The sequence below is a fragment of the Microtus pennsylvanicus genome, chromosome 3 (genome assembly GCF_037038515.1).
Source record: "Microtus pennsylvanicus isolate mMicPen1 chromosome 3, mMicPen1.hap1, whole genome shotgun sequence".
NCBI classification, from domain to species: domain Eukaryota; kingdom Metazoa; phylum Chordata; class Mammalia; order Rodentia; family Cricetidae; genus Microtus; species Microtus pennsylvanicus.
The window spans coordinates 10355093-10382317 of record NC_134581.1 but is presented as its reverse complement, the minus strand read 5'-3'; the positions used below and the strand labels follow the sequence as shown (position 1 = coordinate 10382317).

Genomic DNA, 27225 nt, shown 5'->3' with positions numbered 1-27225 from the left:
ACCAGCAGAGTTCCATGGGGAGTCCTTTGACAAGACCTACACCTCGATCCCCAGCCAACTGGTCCAGTCCTCTTACTTCTCCTACTAACACATCACAGAATACATTATCTCCAAGGTGAGGTGATGGTTTTCATTTGTGTTTTGTGTTACCATTTTCATTCTAGAAAGGCAAAATAACTATAATCCCAGCAGACTTTATTTGACTTGAAGTGTCCTAGAAACTGAGCAGATCCAAGCAACATTAATTGTATATAAAATCTAACCCTTTAAATGGTGAAATATAGGAAGAAAGGTATTGTTATCTTAAAGAGTATAGTTACATTTCTCAAACTGCAAATTGTGCCTGTCTTTTCTATTACACTTCTTTAGTGTAAATGGCAGTATCAGTTATGGTATTAGATAGAATACTGATGAATCACTTCTGAAAGGTTCGGATGGACTTGAGATTATAGACAAAACATAAAGAATAATGGGGAAGAGTTAAATATATCAGTGCAGGTGACCGAGCTTGCTCAGCAAGCACCTTCACCTGATAGACCATCTTGCCATCCCTAGATTAATCCTTAATTTATTAATCAGTATCCACCAAGCCCCTTTTGCTGGCCTTTTGTAAAATGATTCTTCCCCCCCCCCCCCCAGTTTTTCAAGACAGGGTTTCTCTATAGCTTTGGAACCTGTCCTAGAACTAACTCTTGTAGACCAGGCTGGCCTTGAACTCACAGAGATTTGCTGCCTCTGCCTCCTGGGATTAAAGGTTTACACCACCACCACCCAGCATGTAAAATGATTCTTAAGGTATCTCTTGTCAGAAGAGTTTTGTTATGGTCATACATCATGGTTTGCCTCATCAGATTATCCATTAAACTAACAGGGTGCTACATCAGCATTTAAGAAAGAATGTTCTGAAACTTAACCCCTAACCTGTGTGTTAATACAGTTGTGACAATTTTGCTGAATACATTCAAACTTTAATTGAATTTATTGTTTGATTATAGAATTCATGTCATAGCATTTATGTTCAGTGTTCAAAATTCAAAACAATCTGCAGAGATGACTCAGGAGATGAATGTTCTTGGTGAGAAAAGCGTTACTGCTCAAGTTCAGTCCTTAGGTCACTGTGACTGACTCCACAGTTTTCCTCTGACCTCCGCCCACTTTCTTTTTTACCTTTATCTTTGTTGTTTATTTCCCAAGGCTTATTTTGCAAAATAATAGGAACTGTTAGTATGTGAAGTACAGGTTCCTTTTTCTACCACCAAGGACTGCTCCCAGACACCAGAATCTGTGTCTACTCCTGGTGGCCTCCACCTGGTCACATGACAGAGGATGACCGTGGACTCCTGCTCCTTCTGCCTTCAGTTTCTGAGTGCTAACTATGTTTCTTCTCCTAGCGCTCTTACTGTTGGTTAATACAAGGACTGGGAAGCTTTCTATAAGAAGGGTCAAATGGCCAATATTTTAGGCTTTCAAGCCAAGTGGTCTATGACCTTTTTTTTTTTTAGCTCTGCTGTTGTGCTTCCAAAACAGCCATAGACCGTCTAAACATAAGTACACTTGGCTGTGCTCCAATATAATTGTATGTATGCGTACTGAAACTTGAATTTTGTGAAATGTTCACATTATAAAAATACTTATTTAAAAACGTAAGCCGTGTTAGTAAGATGGCTAAGTGGGTAAAAGTTCGTGCTGCAGAATGTCTGATGACCTGAGCTTGGTTCTCAGATTCCACATGTGGAAGGAAAGAATTTCCAAAAGTTATTTGACCTACACAAACATGCAAAGTAAATGTAATTTTAAGATCAGGCACAGTAGCCCATGCTTTTAATCCCAGCACTCAGGAGGCAGTAGTAGAAGGATTTCTGTGAAGTTCAGTAGTAGCTGGCCATAGTGATACTTGCCTGTAATTTCAGAACTCAGGAAACTCTCAAGTTTGAGCCTGGGTTGGCTATAGAGTGAGTTCTAGTTTTAAGTTTGGGTTACAGAGTGAGGGGTTTTTTGGTTTGGTTTGGTTTGGTTTGGTTTTGGTTTTTTTTGCATAAATAATATTTTATTACAGGTAGTAATCTAATTTATATATGGTCATACATTTCAAGGACTACACCCAAGCATCAGGAACATTAAATTTCAAATGCAAAATTGAAATTTACACCAACAAACACAAAAAATTTTTTTCAGACTATGTGCTACCTTCAATTGCTTACACAGGATCCAAAGAATGCAGGCAAACCCTAAAATCGTAGCAGAAGCATTTCTGCACACTGGTATCAAAATCTAGTTTGTGCTGAAGTGTTTCCGCTAGATTCATAGAGTATTCTTCGGAAGGAAGGAGCGAAGAGCCATCATCTGGTTGCCCTCCAGACTTTCTGCAGCTCTTCCACGGGCTTCCACTGCTGGTTGATGGTTATAAGCTTTTGGGGTTGAGTAGGATCCACCATTTCCCAAGGTTCTGGGTTTCTTTTCCGATCAATAACCACGTCGGTTTTTTTCAAAGCATACGTAGCGAAAGATGAAGCTCCAGTGGCCGCCGCGGTTATGATAAACGCCAAAGGAATGAGCTAAGACAGAACAGGTGGGGGATAGATTCAGTATGAAACCTTTCCTTATTTTTCGACAATCTCTGGAAGATGCCCATGATGACTTTAGTGTAGAATTCCAAATCTGGGGCGGCTGTGGCCGGGAGCCGTTAACACCCAGCAGAGAGCCGGCCTTATATGCAGCCAACCGCTCGGGAAGGGCCGCGTTCTGGTCACGTGGGGACCGGTCCAACGGATGCGCCCAGAGTGAGTTTTTATGTCAAAAATGGATGATTCTTATCTTCATAAGTATTTTATACAATACCCTTAAATGTGTTTATTTCAACAGGGTCAGGTTTAGACCAGACTGGGCTTTTTTTTTTTTTTTTTTTGGTTTTTCGAGACAGGGTTTCTCTGTGGCTTTGGAGCCTGTCCTGGAACTAGCTCTGTAGACCAGGCTGGTCTCGAACTCACAGAGATCTGCCTACCTCTGCCTCCCGAGTGCTGGGATTAAAGGCGTGCGCCACCATCGCCCAGCCAGACTGGGCTTTAACCTGCTATGTAGTATAGGATGTCCTGCACCCCGACCCTCCTCCTTCTACTCCCCAAGTGCTGACATTACAGGTGTATACTGCCACACCCAGCCTGTTTGTGTTTTAAAAATATAGCTGAAAGTTAATAGCCAGCTGTGGTAGCTTACACCTCTAATTTTAGCACTTGGAGGAGAATTACAGTGTGCTCAAGACTAGCCTGAGCTACAGATTGAGACCCTCAAAATAAATAAATAAATAAATAAGTAAATAAAACGGGGATTGCAGCGATGCTCTGTAGTTAAGAGCAACACCTGGGTTTAGGTCCAAGCACCCCCTGGAGTTAACAGCTCTCTGTTAAGTCCAGTTCCAGGGGAGCTGTTGCCCTCTTCTGACCTCCAAGGGTTCTGCACCCACATGGTACACATGTATAGACAGAATACTCATTCACGTAGATATAAAAATCAAATCAAGCAAAATGAAATGTAAGTGAAAATTAGTACCATCTCTTTCACAGTGCGTTTGATTACGACACAGAAAACATGAATTCTGAGGACATTTACAGCTCCCTTAGAGGTGTCACTGAGGCAATCCAGAATTTCAGCTTCAGAAGCCAAGAAGATATGAGTGAACCACTCAAGAGGGATCCTAAAAAAGAGGATGCTGACACAGTAAGTGTTTACATGTTCACCCATCTGTTAGCACATTCCTAACTCTCCGCATCCCTCCCACAAGTGTTCTTACATGGTCACTCCATCTGTTACCACATTCCTAACACACCAAATCCCTCACACATGCGTGTTCTTATATGTTCATACTGTGTTACCACATTCCTAACCCATCAAATCCCTCCCATATGTGTGTTCTTAACATTGCAGCAGGCAGCTTTGGTTCCCATCAGAGTGGGGTGTGTGTGTGTCTTAAGCTTTGCTTTCTGGCATTTTCACATAAAATTTTTTAGGAGCCAGTCACTCTTCAAGCATTTACAGAGTAAGTATCATCTACCCGCATGGTGGCAAGTTTTAGGTATTAGATCTGTAGGACAAAGTGTCTTCATATAGTTGTTTTGAGATTTCTAAGTAGATATTTACTGTGGAGTTTGGGTTAGACTGTGCCATAGAGGAAGGTGACTGTATGTATTAGACTGTGGGTCAGGGAATGAGGCCTGTCAAATGACACTGTACTGAGAGTTAAATTCACAAAACATGGGGAATAATTCTGTGAACTGATGTAGCTGAGGGCTCGGAAGAAAGCTGGTGTAGTTGGAGCATGAAGAAATAAAGTGGAACTTAGTCACAACATAGGAGTTAATCATGGGCCTGGGCCTAGAACATACTGGGCTGTGTGTTTTACCACTCGAGTTTTTGTAAATGGAAGTCTCCATATTCCCCATATTAGTTGTAGTAATAGTAGTCTGCGTCATCAGTTCATGTGTTCCCACAGAGCATGTCATAACCTATGTTCCTGACATGCAAATACTGTTATCTAATGGTTTCCTCTGCTGTAGTACTCAGTGGTGAACTTTTACTTTTGCATCTCCTTGTACTTATCTCTGGCAGCTTAGACTTCTCTTGAAATAAGCCATCCCTTCATTCCTGTTGAAAACATTGCTGCTCAATGTCCACAGGACCATGGGATTTCAGCACATCTCTAAAGGACTCCCCACCTACCAATTCCCTTACTTGGTTGTCTTTATACCTGTCTGGTAGAGCTCAATAGTAGTGAACTAATAAAAATGGTTGTCAAAACACCCAGGTTGCAGTTCCCTATTCTAAAGCTGCATGTGGTAGCAACAGCAGGTTAGTAAGTATCACTTCTTAAATGATACCTAGGCTTTCTGTGTTTGTTTGCAAATATTACATAAACCAAGGTGGTGCCTCAAGTAATGCTAAGAGCAGTGTTTCACTTGGACTGCAGGAAGGATAGTGTAGAGTTCCCATCAACCAGCATGGCATACAGTTACTTGATAGATGTGGTATTTCTGGTGATAATAATTTTGAGGCTAGTATTTGTATTAATATTGGTGTTTGGGCAAAGGTGTTAATGTATCCCAACTTTATTAACATCTATTTGAAAATTATATTGACCTTTAAACCTGTCCTTTGGGAGGAAAAAGGCATAGAAATAAAAGCTGAACGATACTATTAAGATAGTTCATTATTCAAGGACAGTATATTGTGCCAAATTTTAAAGACAATTTGTTATTGTTGTTTGTTTCTTTGCTGGAAATGAATTCAGAACCTTGAACGTGCTGGGTGAACCCTCTTAGCACTGAGATATGTCCTCAGCTATGTTTTGCTAATGAAAGTCTTTGTATCTGGCATGGAGAAGGTGTTGCTAATCTCATTGTATATGTTAGTTGGTTGACCCATTGACAATAACAACATTGATGACAACATTTGTGATGGCTTATTTGCCTCTCAGCTATGGTTTCTATACATCTTTATTTAAGCTTTTTCTTTTTTTCTTTTCTCTTTTCATTGTTTTTGTTTGTTTGTTTTTTTGTTTTGTTTTTTGGTTTGTTGTTGTTGTTGTTGTTGTTGTTTGGTTTTTTTGAGACAAGGTTTCTCTGTAGCTTTGGAACCTGTCCTGGAACTCACTTTTTAGACCAGCCTGACCTCAAACTCACAGAGATCTGCCTGTCGCCTGTCTCTGCCTCCTGAGGGCTGGGATTAAAGACATGCTTGGCTATTTCAGCTTTTTCATTTTGAATATATGTTACATATTTGTACAATATATTTGAATATATATTTTAACCCATACTTTTGTCATTTTTTAAATTATTGTTACCTTTTTTAACTTATTATTTTTAAGTGTATGGGTGTTTTGCCTACCTATACACCTGTACACCGTGTGCGTACAATGCTTGCAGAGGCAAGAAGTAAGTTTCAGATCCCCTGGAGCAGGAGTTACAGATGGTTGTGAGCCACCATGTGGGTGCTGGGAACTGAATCCGGGTCTTCTAGAAGAGCAGCCTGTGCTCTTAACCACTGAGGACATTGACTCTCCTGGAACTAGAGGAACAGGTAGCTGTAAGTCACCTGGTGTAGGGACTGGGAACTAAACCCAAGTCCTCTGGAAGAGCAAGAAGCACACTTGACTACCAAGTCATCATTCCAGCCCCCAAAAAGCATCTTTTTAAAATGTGAAGAAGGTATTTTGAAACAAGGTAACTTGCTGTACCTTCCTCTTTCTTTCAATAGATATGTGGTCCTGGGATGTCAGATCCACGAGCAGGAGGTGATGCCACTGACTCCAGCCAGCCAGCTCTTGATAATAAAGCATCTTTGCTCCATTCAGTACCACTTCACTCCTCTTCACGTTCTCGTGATTATAATCCATATAACTATTCAGATAGCATTAGTCCCTTCAACAAGTCTGCCCTCAAGGAGGCCATGTTTGATGATGACGCTGACCAGTTTCCTGATGGTATGTTATGGGTTACAGTGCTCCCGCTTGCATTTTGGAGGACTGGTAATCAGTGAAACAAGTGTATTCATTTGTTCTTTTGTTGCAACTCTTTAAAATGTAAGGAAATGGAGAATGGGAATGTGTATTTGATACTGGGACTTAAGGGAGGCTTACATTTTCAGAACACAGATCGTAGTGACTAGGGAGCCATGGTTGTGAGAGCAAGAGGCGGCTGCTCACATTTGCATCCCCAGTCAGAGTGAGTGCGTCCTGATGCTCAGCTCTCTGTCTCCTTTTTATTCAGTCTGGAGCTCCAGCCATGGGTGCTGCTGTCCACATTCAGGGTGGATGACCCCTCTTCATCTGAACATCTCTGAACCCAAATATATGTGTCCATGGTGGTTCAAAATTGACAAAATATATTCTCCTAGCCTGTAGGTATTCATTAATACTATTTTAGTAGCGTTATGTTTAGAATGAGAACCTTGGTGGTCAACTTTACCTCACCCTCAAAAATCAAGGAAGCTCTAATATCCTCCCAGGAACAACTCAACCAATTATAACATGTGAATTTAGTTTATTTCCAGACAAACTTTTATACTAGAATGACAAAGATCTTCTCATGAATAACCCATTCTTTATAATAGCACTTTCAGTGTGAAATCATGATCTCTTTTATTAATAAAGGTTGATTCCGGGGCCTGTTATAAGAGAGTGTATTAATTATGCTTATATAAAGTTGGGTGAAATTGGCCTTGGTCTAGAGGGCTATGGATACTAATATGCATAGCCTGATGGATAGTAACCACTCTTTTTACTAAGTGTCCGTGTCACTTCTGAAAAGAGGTAGTTGTGACTGTACACTCTGCCCTTCTTTTTTTTTTAATTGATTTTTATTGAGCTTTACATTTTTCTCTACTCCCCTCCCTGCCTCTCCCCTCCTCCTTCAACCCTCCCCCAAGGTCCCCATGCTCCCAATTTACTAAGGAGATCTTGTCTTTTTCTACTTCTATGTAGATTAGATCTATGTAAGTCACTCTTAGTGTCCTCATTGTTATCTGGGTTCTCTGGGATTGTGGTTTGTAGGCTGGTTTTCTTTGCTTTATGTTTAAAAACCACCTATGAGTGAGTACACGTGATAATTGTCTTTCTGTGTGTGGCTTACCTCACTCAAAATAATGTTTTCTAGCTCCATCCATTTTCCTGCAAAATTCAAGCTGTCATTACTTTTTTCTGCTGTGTAGTACTCCATTGTATAAATGTACCACAATTTCCTTATCCATTCTTTAGTTCAGGGGCATTTAAGTTGTTTCCAGGTTCTGGCTATGGCAAACAAAGCTGCTAAGAACATAGTTGAGCATATGTCCTTGTAGCACGATTGAGCATCCTTTGCATATATACCCAAAAGTGGTATGACTGGGTCTTGAGGAAGGTCATTGTCTAATTTTCTGCGACTTTGCCACACTGACATCCAAAGGGGCTGTACCAGCTTGCATTCCCACCAGCAATGCAGAAGTGTTCCCTTTTCTCCCACAACCTCTCCAGCATAAGTTGTCATCAGTGTTTTTGATCTTGGCCATTCTTATAGGTGTAAGATGGAATCTCAGAGTTGTTTTGATTTGCATTTCTCTGATGACTAAGGATGTTGAGCACTTCCTTAAGTGTCTTTCAGCCATTTTAGATTTCTCTGTTGAAAGTTCTCTGTTTAGGTCTGTACTCCATTTTTTTTTATTGAATTATTTGTTCTTTTGGTGTCCAGTGTCTTGAGTTCTTTGTATATTTTGGAGATCAGACCTGTGTCTGATGTGGAGTTGTTAAAGATCTTTTCCCATTCTGTAGGCTATCGTTTTGTCTTGTTGACCGTGTCCTTTGCTTTACAGAAGCTTTTCAGTTTCAGGAAGTCCCATTTATTAATTTTTTCTCTCAGTGTCTGTGCTACTGAGATTATATTTAGGAAGTGGTCTCCTGTGCCGATGTGTTCAAGTGTACTTCCCACTTTCTCTTCTATGAGGTTTAGTGTGTCTGGCTTTATGTTGAGGTCTTTGATCCATTTGGCCTTGAGTTTTGTGCAGCGTGATAGATATGGGTCTATTTTCATTCTTATACATGTTGATATCCAATTATGCCAGCACCATTTGTTAAATATGCTTTCTTTTTTCCATTTTATATTTTTTGCTTCTTTGTAAAAAAAAAAAAAAAAGGTGTTCAAAGATGTGTGGATTAATATCCAGGTCTTCGATTTGTTTTCATTGGTCCTCCTGTCTGTTTTTATGTCAATACCAGGCTGTTTTCAGTACTGTATCTCTGTAGTAGAGTTTGAAGTCAGGAATTGTGATGCCTCCAGAGGTTCTTTTATTGTACAGGGTTGTTTTGGCTATTCTGGGTTTTTTGCTTTTCCATATGAAGTTGAATACCATTCTTTCGAGGTCTGTGAAGAATTTTGCTGGGATTTTGATGGGCATTGCATTGAATCTGTAGATTGCGTTTGGTAAGATTGCCGTTTTTACTATGTTAATTCTACCTACCCAAGAGCATGGGAGGTCTTTTCATTTTCTGGTGTCTTCTTTAATTTTCTTTCTTCAAAGATTTAACGTTCTTGTCATACAAGTCTTCCATTTGTTTGGTTAGAGTTACTCCGAGATATTTTATGCTATTTGTGGCTATTGTGAAGGATGATGTTTCTCTGATTTCATTCTCAGCCCTTTTATCATCTGTGTATAGAAGGGTTACTGATTTTTCTGACTTAATCTTGTATCCTGTTACAAGGAGATCTGCAGGGCGGGCTTGGGTAGAATGCTACCTACACTCTTGCATACTTAGGGGTTCCTTACACTCTTCTCTAGTGTTTCTTGAGCTTCAAATTGTTAAAGCACAGTGGTGATTCAGGGATCAAAACTGAAAATTAATGTTTATTATTACCTCTTTCATAACCAATATTGGTTGTGACTGTGTTTCTTTTTTTTAATATTTATTTATTCATTTATTTATTTATTATGTATACAGTATTCTGTCAGTGTATATGCCTGCAGGCCAGAAGAGGCCACCAGACCCCATTACAGATGGTTGTGAGCCACCATGCAGTTACTGGGAATTGAACTCAGGACCTTTGGAAGAACAGGCAATACTCTTAACCTCTGAGCCATCTCTCCAGCCCCCTGACACTGTTTCATAGTGTTCTAAAGTGGCCATTTCTGCACCTGCGAGTCAGCCTATAAAATTACAAAATCACTTCTTTTTGACAGATCTTTCCTTAGACCATTCTGACCTAGTTGCAGAGCTGTTGAAGGAGCTGTCTAACCATAATGAACGTATAGAAGAAAGAAAATTTGCCCTCTACGAACTCATGAAGCTAACCCAGGAAGAATCTTTCAGTGTTTGGGATGAACACTTCAAAACAATATTATTGTTATTGCTTGAGACTCTTGGGGATAAAGAGGTAAATAACAGGATATATATAAATGACAGTCTGTACTGTCTGAGTATTTATGTATTTATTCTTACTTGGCTTTGGAGGTAGAGGACTAGGAATTATACCCAGACAGAGCCTTTCCAACCCCTGCCTCTTGTTTCACTTTCCTTTTGATCAGCTAGTACACATTGGAAATTGACAAAATGACTCTATTCTGTTGCTGTTTTCTGCATGTAATATTTACTCTAAAGTACTATTTCTTTTAACAGATTTTTGTTTAAAAATTTTTTAAGAAGTTTCCAGTAGTTAAAAGAAGATACACAGCTGGGTCGTTGTGGTGCGCGCCTTTAATTCCAGCACTTGTGAGGCAGAGGCAGGCAGATCTTTGTGAGTTCAAGGCCAGCCTGGTCTACAGAGTGAGTTCCAGGACAGCTAGGTTTACATAGTGAAACACTAACTCGAGAAACAAAAAACAACAACAAATAAATAATAAAAAAATAAATAAACTCTTTTCAGTTGTCAAAATTCCTTTCATAGTCAAAATTTTACTTATTTAAAAGTAATAAAGCTGGGCACTTGGAAAGCTTAGGTAGAAGAATCAAGTTCATGAACAGTTTAGGCGACAAGGTGAGGCCGTATTTGAAACAAGGTACCCAGAGTTGTCCGCAGGACTTCATTGCAGAGCCTGTACTTTCTGAATTTTAGCTTAAAAAAACATAGCTTTTCCTTTTCTACCTGTCTCTCTTTTGACTGTCTGTCAAAAGCCATAGTATGCTTCCCCTGACACTCTGGGCCTGAAGGTACCCTCTGCCTTGTGTGCAGCCCCTGCCAGCCTCCATGCCTCATTCAAAAGTCAGGATTTCTCTCTTCTTCTCCATGTCCCTCCTTTCAATGGCTTCCAGATTATTAACTTCTCTGCCCTGGTTTTTTCTCACAAACTCTGATGGTCTTAAGCCTAGAAAGACTAAAATCATTTAAAAAAAAAAAGCTATCTGCATAGCCAGACTGTGGTGGCGCGTGCCATTAATCCCAGCACTTTAGAGGCATTAATCCCAGCACTTGAGAGGCAGAGGCAGGCTGATCTCTGTGAGTTCAAGGACAGCCTGGTCTAGAGAGCTAGTTCCAGGACAGGCTCCAAAGCTACAGAGAAACCCTACTCAAAAAAAAAACAAAAACAGTTTAAGTGCTTAATGCTCTGGAAGAATCCCTATGTTGAATGTCAAACTCCCAATGTTAGGTAGTTCACAGCCACATGTAACTCTATTTTCAGGAAATCTCCTGCTTCTGGCCTCTGAAGGCGCCTGCACTCACATGCACATAATTAAAAGTAAAATGTGGATGTAGTAGCAAATGCCTGTAATCTCTACATTCTGGAGGTGAAAGCAGCAGGATTCCAGCTGTCAGGCCAGCCTAGGCTACATTGTAACTTTGAGCCCCTGCCTGTCTCCAGATAACAACAAAAGTGAGAGTGACAAAAGACTTTGTAGCTAGAGACCATTTATTCTGTATTGAATTATTTATGCAGTGTCTCTCCTCCCAATCTTAAAGAGCTTATAGAAATTGAAAGTGGGGAAAGAATTTGTACCATCCAAAATATTAAAACCATTTAAATGTTTCTTCTTAGCCTACAATCAGGGCTTTGGCATTAAAAGTTTTAAAAGAAATCTTAAGGCATCAACCTGCAAGATTCAAAAACTATGCCGAACTGACTGTCATGAAAACGTTGGAAGCCCATAAAGATCCTCATAAAGAGGTGAGTGACTAGCAAGTTGAATTACTGTTGTGCTATGATTGTCTCTTGTACCTGTAAGCACTTCCTGATAAGTACTCTGGTTTTATGTGTTGTGAATGTGTGCATCTTGTATGTGTGTGAGCATTTGGTCAGTTCTGTCCTTCCACCTTTATGTGTCTTCTGGAAATTGTACTCAGGTTGCCAGGCGTGTATGGCAGGCACCTCTACCCATTGCGCCGTCTTCCAGTGTACTTTCCCACACTTAGTCTTATACTGTACCTTGGATTTGCCTGAAACTCACTATGTAGTCCAACTGGCCTCAATCTCTAAACAACCCCTTGCCTCAATCTTCTAAGTACTGGGATTGCAAGTGTGAGCTAACATCTCCAGCTAACAGTGCCCTTCTTAGTCATTTTCTTCACAAATACTTGATTTTTGATATAATGCTTGATTAAGATGTAAGCATAGTGCTGCACATAAATCAGTCAGTGCAGTATTTATTGCAAATGGATGAGAACCTGAGTTCAGTCCTCAAACCTATAGTGAAGAAAGCTGGCTGTGCTGGTGTGATCTAATCCCAGGACAGGCTGATGGAGACAAGCATATCACCAGGGCGTGTTGGCCAGCCATCCTAGCTGAATTGGCAGATCTCGTGGTAATGAGAGACCCTTTCTACAGAAGTAACTTGCAGGATGGCAAGATAAAGGGTCTTGCTGCCAAGGCTTTTAGTTTGACTCACATGGTGGAAGGAAAAACCAACTCCTCCAAGTTGTCCTCTGGCTTCCATATATACCCAGGCATACACACAAGCATGCATGCATACACACACGCAGAACTATATAATTTTAAATTTTATTTTGGAGTATGTTGGGTGGCTTCTGAGGAATGACACGCAGCTCTGGCCTTCACACACACAAATGTGAGCATATGCTCTAGCACATGTCATAAGATCATTCCCATAAAATGGGTCCTCGGTGAGACATCTAATTTCACTTTCTCCATTTTGCTTTTTGTTTTCTAATTAAGAGTTCACCAGCCTTCTATTCCACTTAGCAATAAGAATTTTGCTGTTTATGCAACAAGTGAAGATAACAAATTGGTTTTTTTTGTAAGTGTGCATCACTTACAGGAGCTGTTTCTCTGTTACAGGTTTATTCAGTAAGGTAGTGCAAACAGCCTTTTTTATAGATCTGTTCATTTATTATGTACACAGTGTTCTGCCTGCCTGTGTGCACACGATCTCATCACAGATGGCTGTGAACCACCAGGTGGTGCTGGGAACTGAACTCAGGACCTCTGGAAGAGCAGCTAGTGCTCCTCACCCCTGAGCCATCTTGCCAGCCCCTGCAGACAGCCTTCTTAAGAGTCATGTAAACCTCTTTCCCTACTTCATGTTCATGATATTTTTTCTCCCTACAAACCACAGTGGGCTCTGTTCATCATTAGGACCCTACATTCAAGGAATGCTTGTACCATTTACATACTCATGACATGAAATAAAGTAAAATAAATAAATGCTTAAAGTCATGAAACACTTTTGCCAACAGTAAAGAACTAGGAAGAAGGAGAATGATAAAGTGGAGTCCTGTGTCAGCAGCTCCTGGTAGTTGCTAGTCTGTTCTTACCTCCCATCTTGTATTCATATTTACCGCAATATTTTCAATACAAATCCAAGATATCAAGTCTAATTAAATGCTTGATGCAATTCATACTTAGGGTTTAAAGTTTTGTCCTCCTCCCCACATGTCTGACTTTCCCTTTTGTTATAGGTGGTGAGGTCTGCTGAGGAAGCTGCCTCCGTGTTGGCTACTTCGATTAGTCCAGAGCAGTGCATCAAAGTGCTTTGTCCAATCATACAAACTGCTGACTACCCAATTAATCTGGCTGCAATCAAAATGCAAACAAAAGTGATAGAGAGAGTATCCAAGGAAACTCTTAACATGCTCTTACCAGAGATCATGCCAGGTCTAATACAGGTAAGCTGCAGAGCGTGGAAGAGTACACCAGGATGAGTGTATGTTTGGTTATTTTACACTGTTTTCAAGCAATACTTAGCACAGTCAAGACTGTTATGGTCAAGACAAAGATTTGCGTTGTGGATATTGGTGGGTGGGGTTTAGATATCATCATCATCATCTATGCCCCAGCAATGCTTAAGCATGCATGGGCAGCCTGTTTATGGCAGTTCTTCAGTTGTTCCTATCCAGGACAGTGCTAGATGCTTGCGTTATTGTCATACCCATGAAAACTGAAAAGGCAGCCATAGAATAGGAGAAAAGTTTTGCAAGTTAGTATCAGAGAACAGCCAGAATATATGTAAAGACAGAATCTATCTTAATGACAGAAATGCTTTTATAGGCAAAGGACTTGTATAGACATTTCACCAAACAAGATACACAAGTAAAATTAGCAGTGAACAAGTGGGAAAGGCCCTCATGCAAACATACATCCAAAACACAATGAGGGGGAGGGTCTGGAGCAGTGGCTCAGTGGTTACCATGCACTGCTCTTCCCCTACTCTTGAGAATGTTTTGTATTTTGCCTGCGTGTATGGTTTTTTTTGGGGGGGGGGGTTGTTTGGTTGTTTGGTTTTTTCATAACAGGGTTTTTCTGTCTGGTCTCGAACTCACAGAGATCCGCCTGCCTCTGCCTCCCGAGTGCTGGGATTAAAGGCGTGCGCCACCACCGCCCGGCTGCATGTACATTTGTACACCACATATGCATGCTGATATTTGTAGAAGTCAGAAGACGGTGTCTAGACCCAGATGGTTCTGAGCTTCCATGTGAATGCCGAAAATTGAGCTCAGGTTCTCTGAAAGAAGAGCCAGTGCTCTAGACCACTAAGCCAATCTCTCTGTCCTCTCTTGTAGAGGACCCAAATTCAGTTCCCAGCACCAAATCAGATGGCTTACAACCACTTGTAACTCCAGCTGCAGGAAGATCCAGTACCCTCTGCTGGCCTCAGCAGGAACTGCATTCATGTGCACAAATTCCCACTTAGACTAATCACAGATCTCCACATAATTAAAATTAAAAAAGTAAATTAAAAAACACAAAAACCCAGTGGAAGGCTGGTAAAATGACTCAGCAGGTCAAGGCATAAGCCAGAGGATCTGAGTTCCGTCCTCAGGCCCCATTTCAAGTGGAAGGAGAGATCCAGTTCTGCAGAGTTGTCCTCTGGCATGTTGTTCACATGTGTGCTCTGGCTTTTGTGCCCTCACACACATACATACATGCCCACCCACAATAATAAATGAGCATTTTTAAAGTCATAGTAAATACTTCATTACACAGAGAGAGATGGCTGCAGCCAAGTTAATAGAAAGCAGCTGGTTTAGTGAGGCATAGAAATTAGACTCTGGCCTATTGCCAACACAAATGCCAGTTAATGTGCTGTTGTAGAAAACTGATAGCTGGGCATTGGTGGCGCACGCCTTTAATCCCAGCACTTGGGAGGCAGGGGCAGGCGGATCTCTGTGAGTTCGAGGCCAGCCTGGTTGACAGAGTGAGTTCCAGGACAGGCTCCAAAGCTACAGAGAAACCCTGTCTCAAAGAAACTGAAAAAAAAAAGAAAAAAAGAACTGTTTGATGATTCCTCAAAAAGTTAATGTAGGTCTGGAAATTTAGTTCAGTGGTGAAGCAGTTATCTGGATGAACAGGTCCATGTGTTTGATCCCCTGCACCACCCCAAGTGTTTTTACTTTGTTTTAATTTTTATTACATGTCAGGTAAACACATAGAGGTCAGAAATGAGCTTGAAAGAATCAACTCTCCTTCCACCACTTGGGTCTCAGGGATAGAACTCAGGTAGGTTGTCAGGTTTAGCAGCAGGTACCTTTACCCACTGAACCATCTCCTCCCTGAACTGTGTTTTGTTTTTTGAGTTAGTGTAAAATTATGGCCCTGCTGTTTCACCCCTGTTTACTCAAGAAGAGAGAAAGGTGCCGCGACACCATGAACAGTCACTGATGAGTGAGTGCATATCGAGTCCAACACACAATAGAACTACACCTCATGGGAGCAAGGAGACGCTGACTGGTGCATGCTGCTGCAGCTGATTACTGCTGGAGGAGACCAGACACAGAGCCTTCCTGTCCTGCTCTTCAATCTGCACAAATGTGCAAATGCAGTAGATAAACAGTCCCAGAGACAGCAACCAGAGAACTTTTTTTGCCACGGACTGTGGGCCTGTTTGTTTGTTTATGTGTATGGATGTTTTTGGTTGCATGTATATATGTGCACCACATGGGTGCAGTGTTCCCAGAGGCCAGAGAGAGTATTTAATCTCCTAGAATCAAAATTACAGACACTGGAGAGCCACTATGCTGGTGCGGGGAATCGAACCCAAATCTTTTGGGAGAACAACTATTGCTCTTAATCGCTGAGCCATCTCTGCAATGGATCAGGAGTTCAAGGCCCTCCTCAGTTACTTAGTAAGTTCGAGGCCAGTCTGGTCTACAGAGCGAGTTCCAGGACAGTCAGGGCTACACAGAGAAACTCTATCTCAAAAACAAATAATATTAATAATAATAATAATGAGCCGGGCAGTGGTGGCGCACGCCTTTAATCCCAGCACTCGGGAGGCAGAGGCAGGCGGATCTCTGTGAGTTCGAGACCAGCCTAGTCTACAAGAGCTAGTTCCAGGACAGGCTCCAAAACCACAGAGAAACCCTGTCTCGAAAAACCAAAAAAATAAATAAATAAATAATTATAATAATAATAATGATAATAACAGAGCAAAAGGACTCACAGCCTTCTGAAACTCCAGCTCCAAGGAAGCTGACACTTCTAGCCTCCACACCACCACCACCACCCCACACACACCATACAAGATTAAAAGTAAAATAATAAATCTTTAAAGAACGATAAGAGGAGAAAATCCCAGGGAAATGGATAGAGGAACCAAATGTAGTGGTACTTATCTATAATCCCAATACTTAGGAAGGGTATTTTGACTTCAAGGTCAGTATAGGCATTCTAATAAAACCCTGTCTCAACAAAACAGAAATGGAAACGTGGGGCTGGCACAATGGGCCAGCAGTTAACAGCACTAGCAAGAGAACCTGGGTCTGATTCCCAGCACACAACCATCTCTTACACCAATTCTAGGGGATTCTGTGCCCTCTCTAGCTTCTACAGGTCATACATGAATGCGGTGCAGTCATCCATGCAGACAAAATACCCATACACATAAAAGTAAAAATTATTTTTAGATGAAGAGGGGAAACGGACAGGTCGTGTATTGTTAGAACAGTGGTCACAAATATGCTAGGTTCTGTTTTATGTAACTTGTAAATGTTGCTTTTTAAGCCAGGTGTTGGTGATGCACACCTTTAATCCCAGCACTCAGGAGACAGAGGCAAACAGAACTTTGTAAGTTCAAGGCCACCCAGAGCTGTTACACAGAGAAATTCTGTCTCAACCCCCCCCCCAAAGTTACCTTTTATGAATAATGTGTACAGATGTGACAAGTTTGGTCTATTAGGGTAAGGCAGCCCTGGAATAAATATTTCAGTGCTCCCTAACCACTGTCATAAATGCTTGTAAATGGGAGAGGCAGAGGGGATTACACACAGCACAGACAGGAAATGAAGACAACAGAGTGAATTGGAGACAGATTGGCATGCCAAGGCTTTACAACAAGGGAATTTGAGGTTTAAGGTTTGTGGTAATGGTTACACAACGGCAGGAAGCTAATACAAACCAGATTAAGCTGGTCTCAGAGATAGACCCTCTGAGTACAGCTCTGATGTCATTCACACCTCTTAAGCTCCTTCATAGGTTTCCACAGCCAGAATGAACCCATTTCTCATATAACTCCTCAGCTGATCCTGCCCACCTTGTTTTCCTACTTAATGTGTTTTTGTTTTGATTTTTAAAACAGAATCTTACTTTATATTTCTGGTTGACCTAGACTTGCTGTGTATATCAGTGGGCCAAGATCTCACAGAAATATGCCTGCTTCAGCATCCCAGGTCCTGGGATAAAAGTCATACACCACCACATCAGCCCTATCTTATGTGTTCTCCTTTAGTGAAGGAATTTATTCATACATAAAAAGTGCTAGGTTGTTAATGAAATCATGTGCTTCTTTCTGTCTGGTATACTCAGCCTTCATTCCTGTTGTTCTTATTTTTTGAGGTTTTATTTATTTTTGTTTTATGTACATAGATGCTTGCCTGTATTAATTATGTCTGTGCACCATGCATGCAGTTCCTGCAGAGCCCTAAAGAGGGCATTGGATTCTCTGGAACTGGAGTTACAGATAACTATGCACTACCATGTGGTTGGTCCTTTGGCAGTGCTCTTAACCATTGAGCCTACTCTTTGGTGCCTTGTCCTTATTTTTTGAGATTGAATTTTATGGTAGTCCAGACTGACCTTGAACTTGCTATATAGCATAGGGTGACCGTGAATTTGTGTTCTTCCTGCCTTTGCCTCCCCTCCTGGGCACTGAGATTAAAGTTCCACCACACCTGTTTTTTGCAGTGCTGGGAATCAAACCCAAGACCTGTGTGACCTAGACAAACACAATACCAACTGAGCTCCATCTCTGCCCCCACACCACCCCACTTCATTGTCCCAACTAGCTTCTTCCTCCTTTAGTCTTTCATTTGATTGCTTTATGAAGTATTTTCTGGGTATTGTTTCCTGCCTGTGGCATTCAGTAACTCTTCTGGAAGGATCAGTTATCTCTCACTGGACACTAAGCATAGTTAACCTGACCTATGCTGGTCACATAGTAAGCCCTTCAGTATTTGGATGTCAAATATAGTAGTATCTGAGTGTTTCTTGTAGTTGTAAAAGTCAGTAGAGGAGAGCTGGCGGGACGAAGTAAACTTAGAAAAAAGTAATGAAATCAGGATTGTGCTAATTGGGTAAAACGTGTACAATTCTATAAAGATGGTAAAACTGAATAGTTACATCTTTTAATATGAATTTCTTTCAGAAGGATATTGTTTAATATTGCTGCTTTGCAGCCATTGTAGAAAGATCATATGATTTAGCAGAAATGGACTCTTCACTCTGTAAAGTGTTCACATACTGATGTAATTGATTTAGTATGTAAGAATAGGGTTCTGTGTTCACATACTGAGATCACTGATTTAGTATGTAAGAAAGGGGTTTCTGTGGACTAGTGGGAGAGAATAAAAGGTGCATTCACACATAAGAGAAGTGCATTATCTAGACTGGGTTTATTGGAGAATGTTACTTAGAGAGGGAGACATATGTGAACCCTTCTAGGCCTGGGCTATAGGAAGGCCTTGACTGCCAAATCACAGCATCTGGTAGTGAGGACATCTTCACTGCCTCAGGGCTACCTGTCGAAGGAGGATCTCTGGAAATGTTTGCAAAGTGCATTGGGAAAGGGGCAGGTGCAGATCTGCCGCTTTTAAAGAAAGATGTGGTAAGAACATTGACAGATGGTGGAGGGTAGGGTGGGGTGGAGAGGAAAGCTGTATCGTTCCGGCCTACAGCATGGAAATTGGCTCAGGTGAGAGTTCAGGTTAGAGCTCTCTTCTGTCCTTGAAGGTGGCCTTCTTAAACTGTCAGAGATACCAACATGACCTATCTTCCTAGGGTTATGATAATTCAGAAAGCAGCGTCCGGAAAGCTTGTGTCTTCTGCCTGGTAGCTGTTCATGCGGTCATTGGTGATGAATTAAAGCCACATCTCAGTCAACTCACTGGCAGTAAAGTAAGTAGCACCAAAGCTCTCGGGTAGCAGCCGTGACACATTCTGAAAACTTAGTTCTGTGTGTGGTAGATGGCAGACTTGCTACTCGGCTTTTAGTAATTAGTTCTTTGAGCTTTCACTTTGCCTATATCCCTCCAGCTGCCTTTTAGCTCCTTTTTGCTCCTAAGGTCTGTGCTACAGTCACTAATAGCACGGAGATGGGATGGTCAGGAGGCTGCTGTGGGGCTGATACCTGGAGTTCCTGTTTATTTGGAACAGCTGACAGACTCCCACACTTACATCCTAACCCCCTCTCTAAGGGAGGACTAAATTTTTAGTGTTTTTGGTTTATTTTTACTCTTTGACTGTTTGGGGGCCTGCTGCCCAGCTCCCAAATAAATACACAGAGACTTATTCTTACTTATGAATGCACTGTGTTAGCTATTTCTATCCCACCTACCTTTTGGCCTCGGTGCTTTTACTTTTCTATGTACCTTTCTTTGCTTCTTACTCTGTGTCTTGCTGTGTAGCTGGGTGACTAGCTCCTGGCATCCTCCTCACTCTTTTCTCTGTTCTCTCTCTGTCTCTCTCTCTCTCTGTCTCTCTCTCTGTGTCTCTCTCTCTCTCTCTCTCTCTCTCTCTCTCTCTCTCTCTTTCTCTCTCTCTTTCTTTTAGATTTCTGCTCCTATTTATTCTTTCTGCATGCCACCCCCACTATCCTTTCTCCTGCCTAGCTCTTGGCCATTCAGCTCTTCATTACACCAATCAGGTGTTTTAGGCAGGCAAAGTAACACAGCTTCACAGAGTCAAACAAATACAACATAAAAGAATGAACAGATCTTTGAATCGTTAATCAAATGTACCACATCTTCAACTAGTATTCCACAACATTTTAGTTAAGAATAGATTGTTGGCAGATGGTGGCGGCACACACCTTTAATCCCAGCACTCAGTAGTCAGGGGCAGGCAGATCTCTGTGTGTTCAAGTCCAGCCTCGTCTATAGGGTGAGTTCCAGGACAGCCAAGGCTGTTACACAAAGAAGCCCAGTCTCACAAAAAAAAAAAAAAAAATAGACTGTAATTATTCACAAATTACTTTATATTTTCCAAAATGTGAAACACTTGAAGTTTTTTAAAGATTCCTTTGAAAATTTGGTTAAGACACCCTTCACACCTGGGATCCTAGCACCCAGAGGCTAAACAAGAATCACTTGCTTTATTTATTTATTTTTTTGTCTGTCTTTAAGTTTCTTAATTTTTTGGTTTGTTTTCTGAGACAAAGTCTAGTAGGCCTGGAACTCAGAGATCCACCTGCCTCTGCCTCCAAGTGAAGAGCTCCTGTGTACGATGGCATCTGCTGAAGGGCTTCTGGCCACGGCTGCTACTGTCTTCTGCCAGGTCTTTAACTTATCTATTCTGTGGGAGGGCTGGCTCACAGCCACCTGTCCTGCACAGCTTTCTCTGTCCTGCCAAGAACTTTCCTGTTTTTAAACCTGCTATAATACCCGCCACCTTGAGGACTGCTGGAGTGCCCTCCACCAGCACTGTTCCCGCCATGGTCCTTAGTTTGATGGCTGCTGGCCATTATATTTCCAAGACTCATTAGAGTCACCACCACCATAATTACAGCAACCAGAACTTCTTGGTCAGCACCATCATGGTTTTCATATTGCGGTCCATCACTCCCATAGCCTCCTCTGTTCCTGTATCCAGTACCACTGATACTGGTCACTGTTACCTCTCGAATAACACCCGTGCTGCCGCCTCCATCACTGTAGCTTCCTGTCCACTGAAATTTCCACCATGGCCAAAATTACCTGTTACCTCGAAAGTGTCCTCTACAACCACTGAGTACCTAGATCCACCCCCAGGACCTCTCTGTGACCCAGCAGACCACCTCTCACATAGGAAGGCCTTTGCACTCACAGTTTGTACCCATTGGTATTTTTGAGCATAATTTTTACCAACTATCTCATGATTATAATTCAGAAGAGCAAATTCTCTCCCTTTTCTATTCTATCCTAGCTTTATGGTTCAATCTTGCCATACTTTTTCAAGGTGTGTCCCCTGCCCCCAGTTATTTTCTGCATCTGTCACACCACCCACATTTTCTAAACTGATAAGGGACACTAGGCTTTAAAATCCTTTCTTTGGCTCTACTATCAACCTTTTGTAATTGAGTATACACTGCTGTCTCTACCTCTTAGCACAAGACTAAGTCACCAAAAAGAAGGGGGGGGCGCTGGAACGTTTTGTTTGAGAGTCTCTTATTACCATCTGATCTGTCAAGATGTTTTCTTAAACTATTGTCTGCGGTTCTGAAGCTTAGGACACCAGTAAACAGCTTTTGCAGCTGCCCTGCTTCCATTTCAAGTTCTGAGAATCGCTCCTTGGAGGCCAGTCTAGGGTTCATAGCAAATTCCAGTCCAGGCTAAACTATAGCTCAGGACTATTTCCAAAAGCAGACAGGCAGACAATCATATACTGGACTCCTCTCTCTCCAACTTTGTTTTTTTTTTTAAACTTATTTATTTATTCTGTATACAATATTCTTTCTGCGTGTATGCCTGAAGGCCAGAAGAGGGCACCAGACCTCATTACAGATGGTTGTGAGCCACCATGTGGTTGCTGGGAATTGAACTCAGGACCCTTGGAAGAGCAGGCAGTGCTCTTAACCGCTGAGCCATCTCTCCAGCCCCCCCCCTCCAACTTTGTTCTTTTGTTTTGTTCTGGTTTGGGGATGAGTGAGAAGACTGAATTTTCTGTGTTAAGATTCTGCTGTGCAAGCTGGCCTTGGGTTTGCATCAGGTCTTCTGTCATTGCCCCTGAGGGCTGGGGTTGCAAGTGTGGGCCACCACTCCTCTAGCTCCTCCTGTGGCTTTACTGTAATCCTTATTAACATGCAGCTTTGACTTGGTATCGTAAACTAGAACTTTCTAGTTCATCCTTAAGACTTAAACAATTAGATAAAGGTTATTTGTCTTACTGGATTAATACTCCCGGAGCTTTGAAACTTGTTCTTTTTTTTTTTTTTTTTTTGGTTTTTCGAGACAGGGTTTCTCTGTAGCTTTTGGTTCCTATCCTGGAACTAGCTCTTGTAGACCAGGCTGGCCTCGAACTCCCAGAGATCCGCCTGCCTCTGCCTTCAGAGTGCTGGGATTAAAGGCATGCCCCACCACCGCCCAGCGAAACTTGTTCTTATCTACAGAATGAGAATTAACTATAACAGCTGAATTATAGCTGAATGCAGCTAACTGGAAGCATTTACCTTCATTCAGAGTTTTCCCAACCCCAACAATTGTCATTACTGTGAGCAAATTTATATTTTAAGTTGCAAAATGACAAAGTAAAAATAGACATAAAGGGTAAGGCATGTATCTCAGTTGTAAAGAGCTTGTCTAACATGCTCAAAGCCCTGGGCTCAGACCCCAGCACCACATAAACTGATCGGATGGAAACAAGAGGGACAGCATGACCATGGGAGACCCTGTCTGTCTTTCAGATCCCATCTCTGGGTATATATATATGATTTCTTAGTGAGATGATTATTATTATTATTATAGCAGTGTGTTCAAACGGTGCGTGTGGCTTTGATCCACAGATGAAGCTGCTGAACCTTTACATCAAGCGCGCACAGACGGGCTCTGCAGGAGCTGACCCTACTACTGATGTTTCTGGACAAAGTTAGTGCTGCAGGTGGAGCCTCCCAGGTCTCTGAAAAGGCAACTGCCCACCCTCCTCAAGGAAAGGAAACTCTCAAGTACAGCTTTGGGGACTAAGCTACCCTTTCCAAGTTCTAGCTTTTTGTTTTGTTCCGTTTTGTATTTTCTGTAACAGAGGGTGTCCTCAGTCTGCATGTGACTTTATGATAGTTATTCCAAATTCAGGAAGAGCAGTATTAACATCGGTTGATCAGTACAAAGTAACTTTTTAATCTAATTCACCATTTCACATGTTTGTACTTCTTTGTCTTCCCATTAACCTTTGCCAGTGTTATGATTGTATAAATTTTTTTAAAATGCTGGTTAAACAGGAATGCTTCAGGCTTTAAAAGTTTAACAGTCTAAACTTTTTATTTTGCCTTTGTTCAACTGCAGAAGAATATTTTTATTGCTACTTTGAGTTTTGTTCCGTATCATGTCCTATGCTAGAAATATTGACAATGATGTGAGACAAAGCAGGGCTACTTGGAACTCCAGCCAGACTCCGTTGATGTGGCGGTGGTACGTGTCATTAGCTGTGACATCTTTGTGATGACCTCAAAGAGAAATGTTCTAGAATCAGCCAGTTCTGTAAGACGGATGGTGTCTTTGGTTCTTGATCTTGCCACCTTTGTTCAAAGCCGTGCCCCTTCTCTGACCCCGTAAGAAAGCTGCACCAAATTACCTGCCTGGGTTTCCATGGGAATTATTAAAATGGAAGGTTTTGTTGCAGAACTTTTTGGTTTATCTTTGTTGTGAATGATGCTTTTTGTTGTATTTATTAATATCAAATTCACTTATGAATAGACTTGATAATGAAAACAGATGAGAAAAATCAAGTGCATGTGTGTCTTTGACTGTCTTCTGTTTCTTAGTTGATAAACTAATTATTGCCATGGGAGTCAACTAGCACCTTTTTGTTGAATGATGGAACCTGGTTTCCTTTGACCATGAAATTGTCTTATGAAAACACTGATCCTGATGAGAGAGAAGATGGTGCCGAGGCTCTTGTACAATGGGCTCACACTTTCTACCTCCTCAGGGCTGACATTTCAACTGACCCGCTGCCTGTAGTGTCTTGGAAAACTACTTGAAGGTGATGTTTTGTTACCTTCTAACATTTTTTTAAATCACTTCTGCTAAAGCTATTATTTTTATGTGCAGCCAGCTTTTAAATATTACCAGTTTGGGTAAAACACCAAATTAGGTAATTTGGAACCAGGAGACTATTGATTTCTCATCTTGACCTTTGTTTTGTTTTGTTTTGTTTTTTGTTTTTTCTAATCCTCACATAAGGTGAATTTGACTGGAAAGCAAATGACTGTTAGGGAAGCAGTTTGCTATTGTTACAGAGTTATCTATACTTTGTTCAGCTGAAAAAAAATTGTAGAAATGTATGTAAAGAACTTAAGCCAAGAGAACTGGACGGACGATTGGTTGTAGACTTTTCCCTTCCTTTGTTTTTGTTCTGTTCTAGCAGCAAGGAAAAGATACTGCTCCATATCCTCCCCTACCTGTAACAGTTTTGTTTTTTGCTGTTAATGACATTGTGTATTTATAGTTCTATGCTTACTGTTGTGCATATACTGGCAATAAAACTGTACATAACATTACTTGAAAACCTTACCGGTGTAGCTCAGCTGTTTCTGTCTCACTGTAGCAATAGGTGTGGGTTCATCTATAAACATGAAAGGTCTTGGACCAGTTATGTTCTCATGAATTTTATATGTGCATTTGAGTTGCAAAGATCAGGAACAATCACCACAACCCAATATATATAAGTACATGTGTGTCTTATAGCTCAAACATTGAACTCTGCTTAGTAATATTTGTATTCAGAGATTTTTAGTGTATTTCATAATCATTTTGAATTAGTGTAATGATTTAATTTTGATCTCTGCTTTAAAATATTATTTTACTTACTGTTAACTGATCGATTTAAAATTAATAATAGCATTGAAAAATTAGATCTAGCCCCTGTGTCTGACAGATGACCATACAAAGCTAATTTTTAAATGTCTTCAGCTGAAGAAATGGATCACAGCTGAGAAGTGCTTGCTTTTTGTATGAGTAGGGTTCTCTGATAGAATGAATCTCTCCCTGTATATATAGAAAGGAGATTTATTAGGTCCAGCTAATCCAACAGTGGCTGCCTATGAATGGAAAGTCCCAAGAATCCAGTACTTGATTAGTCCACAGACTGGACATCTCAGCTGATCTTTAGTATATGCTGGAATCCTGAAGAAGTGGGCTCTAAAGCCAGTGAAGTATGGGGATTGCTCATGAGGCAAAGCAAGCAGGCGAAGAGTAAAATCTTTCTTCTGCGTCCTTATATAGACATCCGGAGAAGGCGTGACCCGGGTTAGAGGCAGGACTTCCCACCTTAGAATGTCTTCACTTAGAAATACTACTAAAGAATATAAGGACGCAAAAATAATAAGACAGGAAAACATAGACTAGTACTGGGAGGGAGTGAATACTGAAATTACCCACATTTAATTTCCAGTTACTTAAAATATCCTGGGCCCCAAAGGTAGGAGTAAGACAAAAAACTTTATTAACATGATACAAGGAAATGAATGAACAGACCAGTTGAGGGTCATAGGCTACATCCATAGTTAAACATTCTGTTGCTAGAACTAAACAAGTCATGCTAGACAAAAAACATTCTGTAGGCAAACCACTCCCTGGGTGGAATCCAATGTTATCTTTCTCAAGGAACTGCTGGAACCTTAGTTGGATCCTTAGACTTTTGCTTGAGGTAGAAACATATCTATTCCTGAAATACAAGGTCTGGCTATTAACCACACTTGCTGACAATAATCTTGAGAGAACAGAACTCTCTGATCTAAATCTAGGTGGGACCTTTGTTTGAGGTAGAAACGTAATAACCTTGAAGAACTAGAGGTAAGTTCCAACTCTCTGACCTTTGGTCAACACGGAAATGGGCTCATATTTCTGGGCTTCCACATTTTCTCCTTCAGCACATCCCATTCAGAAGTTTCAGGTTAACCCAAGGTGGATTTGTAAAAATTGATCTCATGAAAAATAGTGATTTGGGATTTTTGTTATTGTGGGTTTCATTACTGTTGTTTGGGTTGGGGTCCTTTGGAGACTTTTGTGTTGCTGTTGTTTCCTATTTAAAGACACAGTCTCATATAGCATGGGCAGCCTCAACCTTACTATATGGCTGAGAATGATCATAAGCTCCTGGGGATCAAGTCCAGAACTTCATGTGTGCTAGGCAAAGATTCTGCTAACATCCCCTGCTCCAGAATGGTGGGTTTTACTTCAAAACATTGCTATCAACCCCTGAATCCACAGAAAGAAATAAAATTTCAAACAAAAGAAAGCATCAGAGGCTAGAGAATTTCCTTACATGAGTCTTACTTCAGGTCAGCCATACAGTGCAGTAACCAAGGAAACCAGACAAATACCTTTAGCTGGTTGGCTAGTACTAAAGGTCTGAGAGTTGTCTGAGTACTACATGGCTACACTTGTAGGCAGTGGAATGATTCAGCCACACAACATGACTGACACTTCCAGGTTCCAGACACACACACACACACACACACACACACACACACACACACACACGTGCGGACAAGCCCTCACACACACACACACACACACACACACACACACACACACACACACACACACGTGCGGACAAGCCCTCAGGCAGAAGTAACTAATGACCCTGGGAATCTTAAAGGACTGTGTGAGCCCTTGCGCGCATGTGTGAGCTCCATCATCTGCATATGATGTAACCACACCATCTCCCAGTGTGCATGTGCTAGGCAGCTTTTGTTTTGTTTTTTTGAGACAGGGTTTCCCTGTAACTTTGGAGCCTGTCCTGGAACTAGCTCTTGTAGACCAGGCTGGCCTCAAACTTACAGAGATTCGTTTGCCTCTGTGCTAGGCAACTTTTAAAGCTGGACACGCCATCTCTCTCTCTGCACACTGACCTTCACCAGACCTACCTGGAAACCCCCACCCCCATAAATTATTAAGCAGGTTTGTTGCATGTTTCATGTTTCCTTCTCACTTGTGCCAGGTAATTTCGTTGGTCCCGTGAGACTCAGATGACTCTCCTGCCCTGAGCCCCTTTCCCAGGGTCAGGATCTGAACCAGGTATTTTTTCCACAACAACTGCAGGTTCCATCTGCCTCAGTGCGACCTCTACGCACACCATCAGCTTCAATTGGTGAGCTTCCCCGTTCTGGTCAGCTTAGCCATTTCTCCATACCTG

General features: G+C 41.4%; 1 protein-coding gene across 50 annotated transcripts in view; it reads left to right on the top strand.

The window, feature by feature from the left end:
• Clasp2 (cytoplasmic linker associated protein 2) overlaps window positions 1-24599 on the top strand; it is a 192101-nt gene extending 167502 nt beyond the window's left edge. For 28 of the 50 annotated variants that reach the window (XM_075964306.1, XM_075964311.1, XM_075964284.1 and 25 more), the window contains 8 exons: window positions 6-115; window positions 3561-3714; window positions 6247-6472; window positions 9697-9890; window positions 11488-11616; window positions 13365-13571; window positions 19177-19293; window positions 22874-24599. In XM_075964306.1, coding sequence (XP_075820421.1) covers window positions 6-115; window positions 3561-3714; window positions 6247-6472; window positions 9697-9890; window positions 11488-11616; window positions 13365-13571; window positions 19177-19293; window positions 22874-22960 — 1224 coding nt within the window. In that variant the 3' untranslated portion in view covers window positions 22961-24599. The remainder of the gene's footprint in view (window positions 1-5; window positions 116-3560; window positions 3715-6246; window positions 6473-9696; window positions 9891-11487; window positions 11617-13364; window positions 13572-19176; window positions 19294-22873) is intronic. The other 22 variants (XM_075964312.1, XM_075964308.1, XM_075964310.1 and 19 more) reach the window with 2 other exon arrangements.
• The last annotated feature ends 2626 nt before the right edge of the window (window positions 24600-27225 follow it).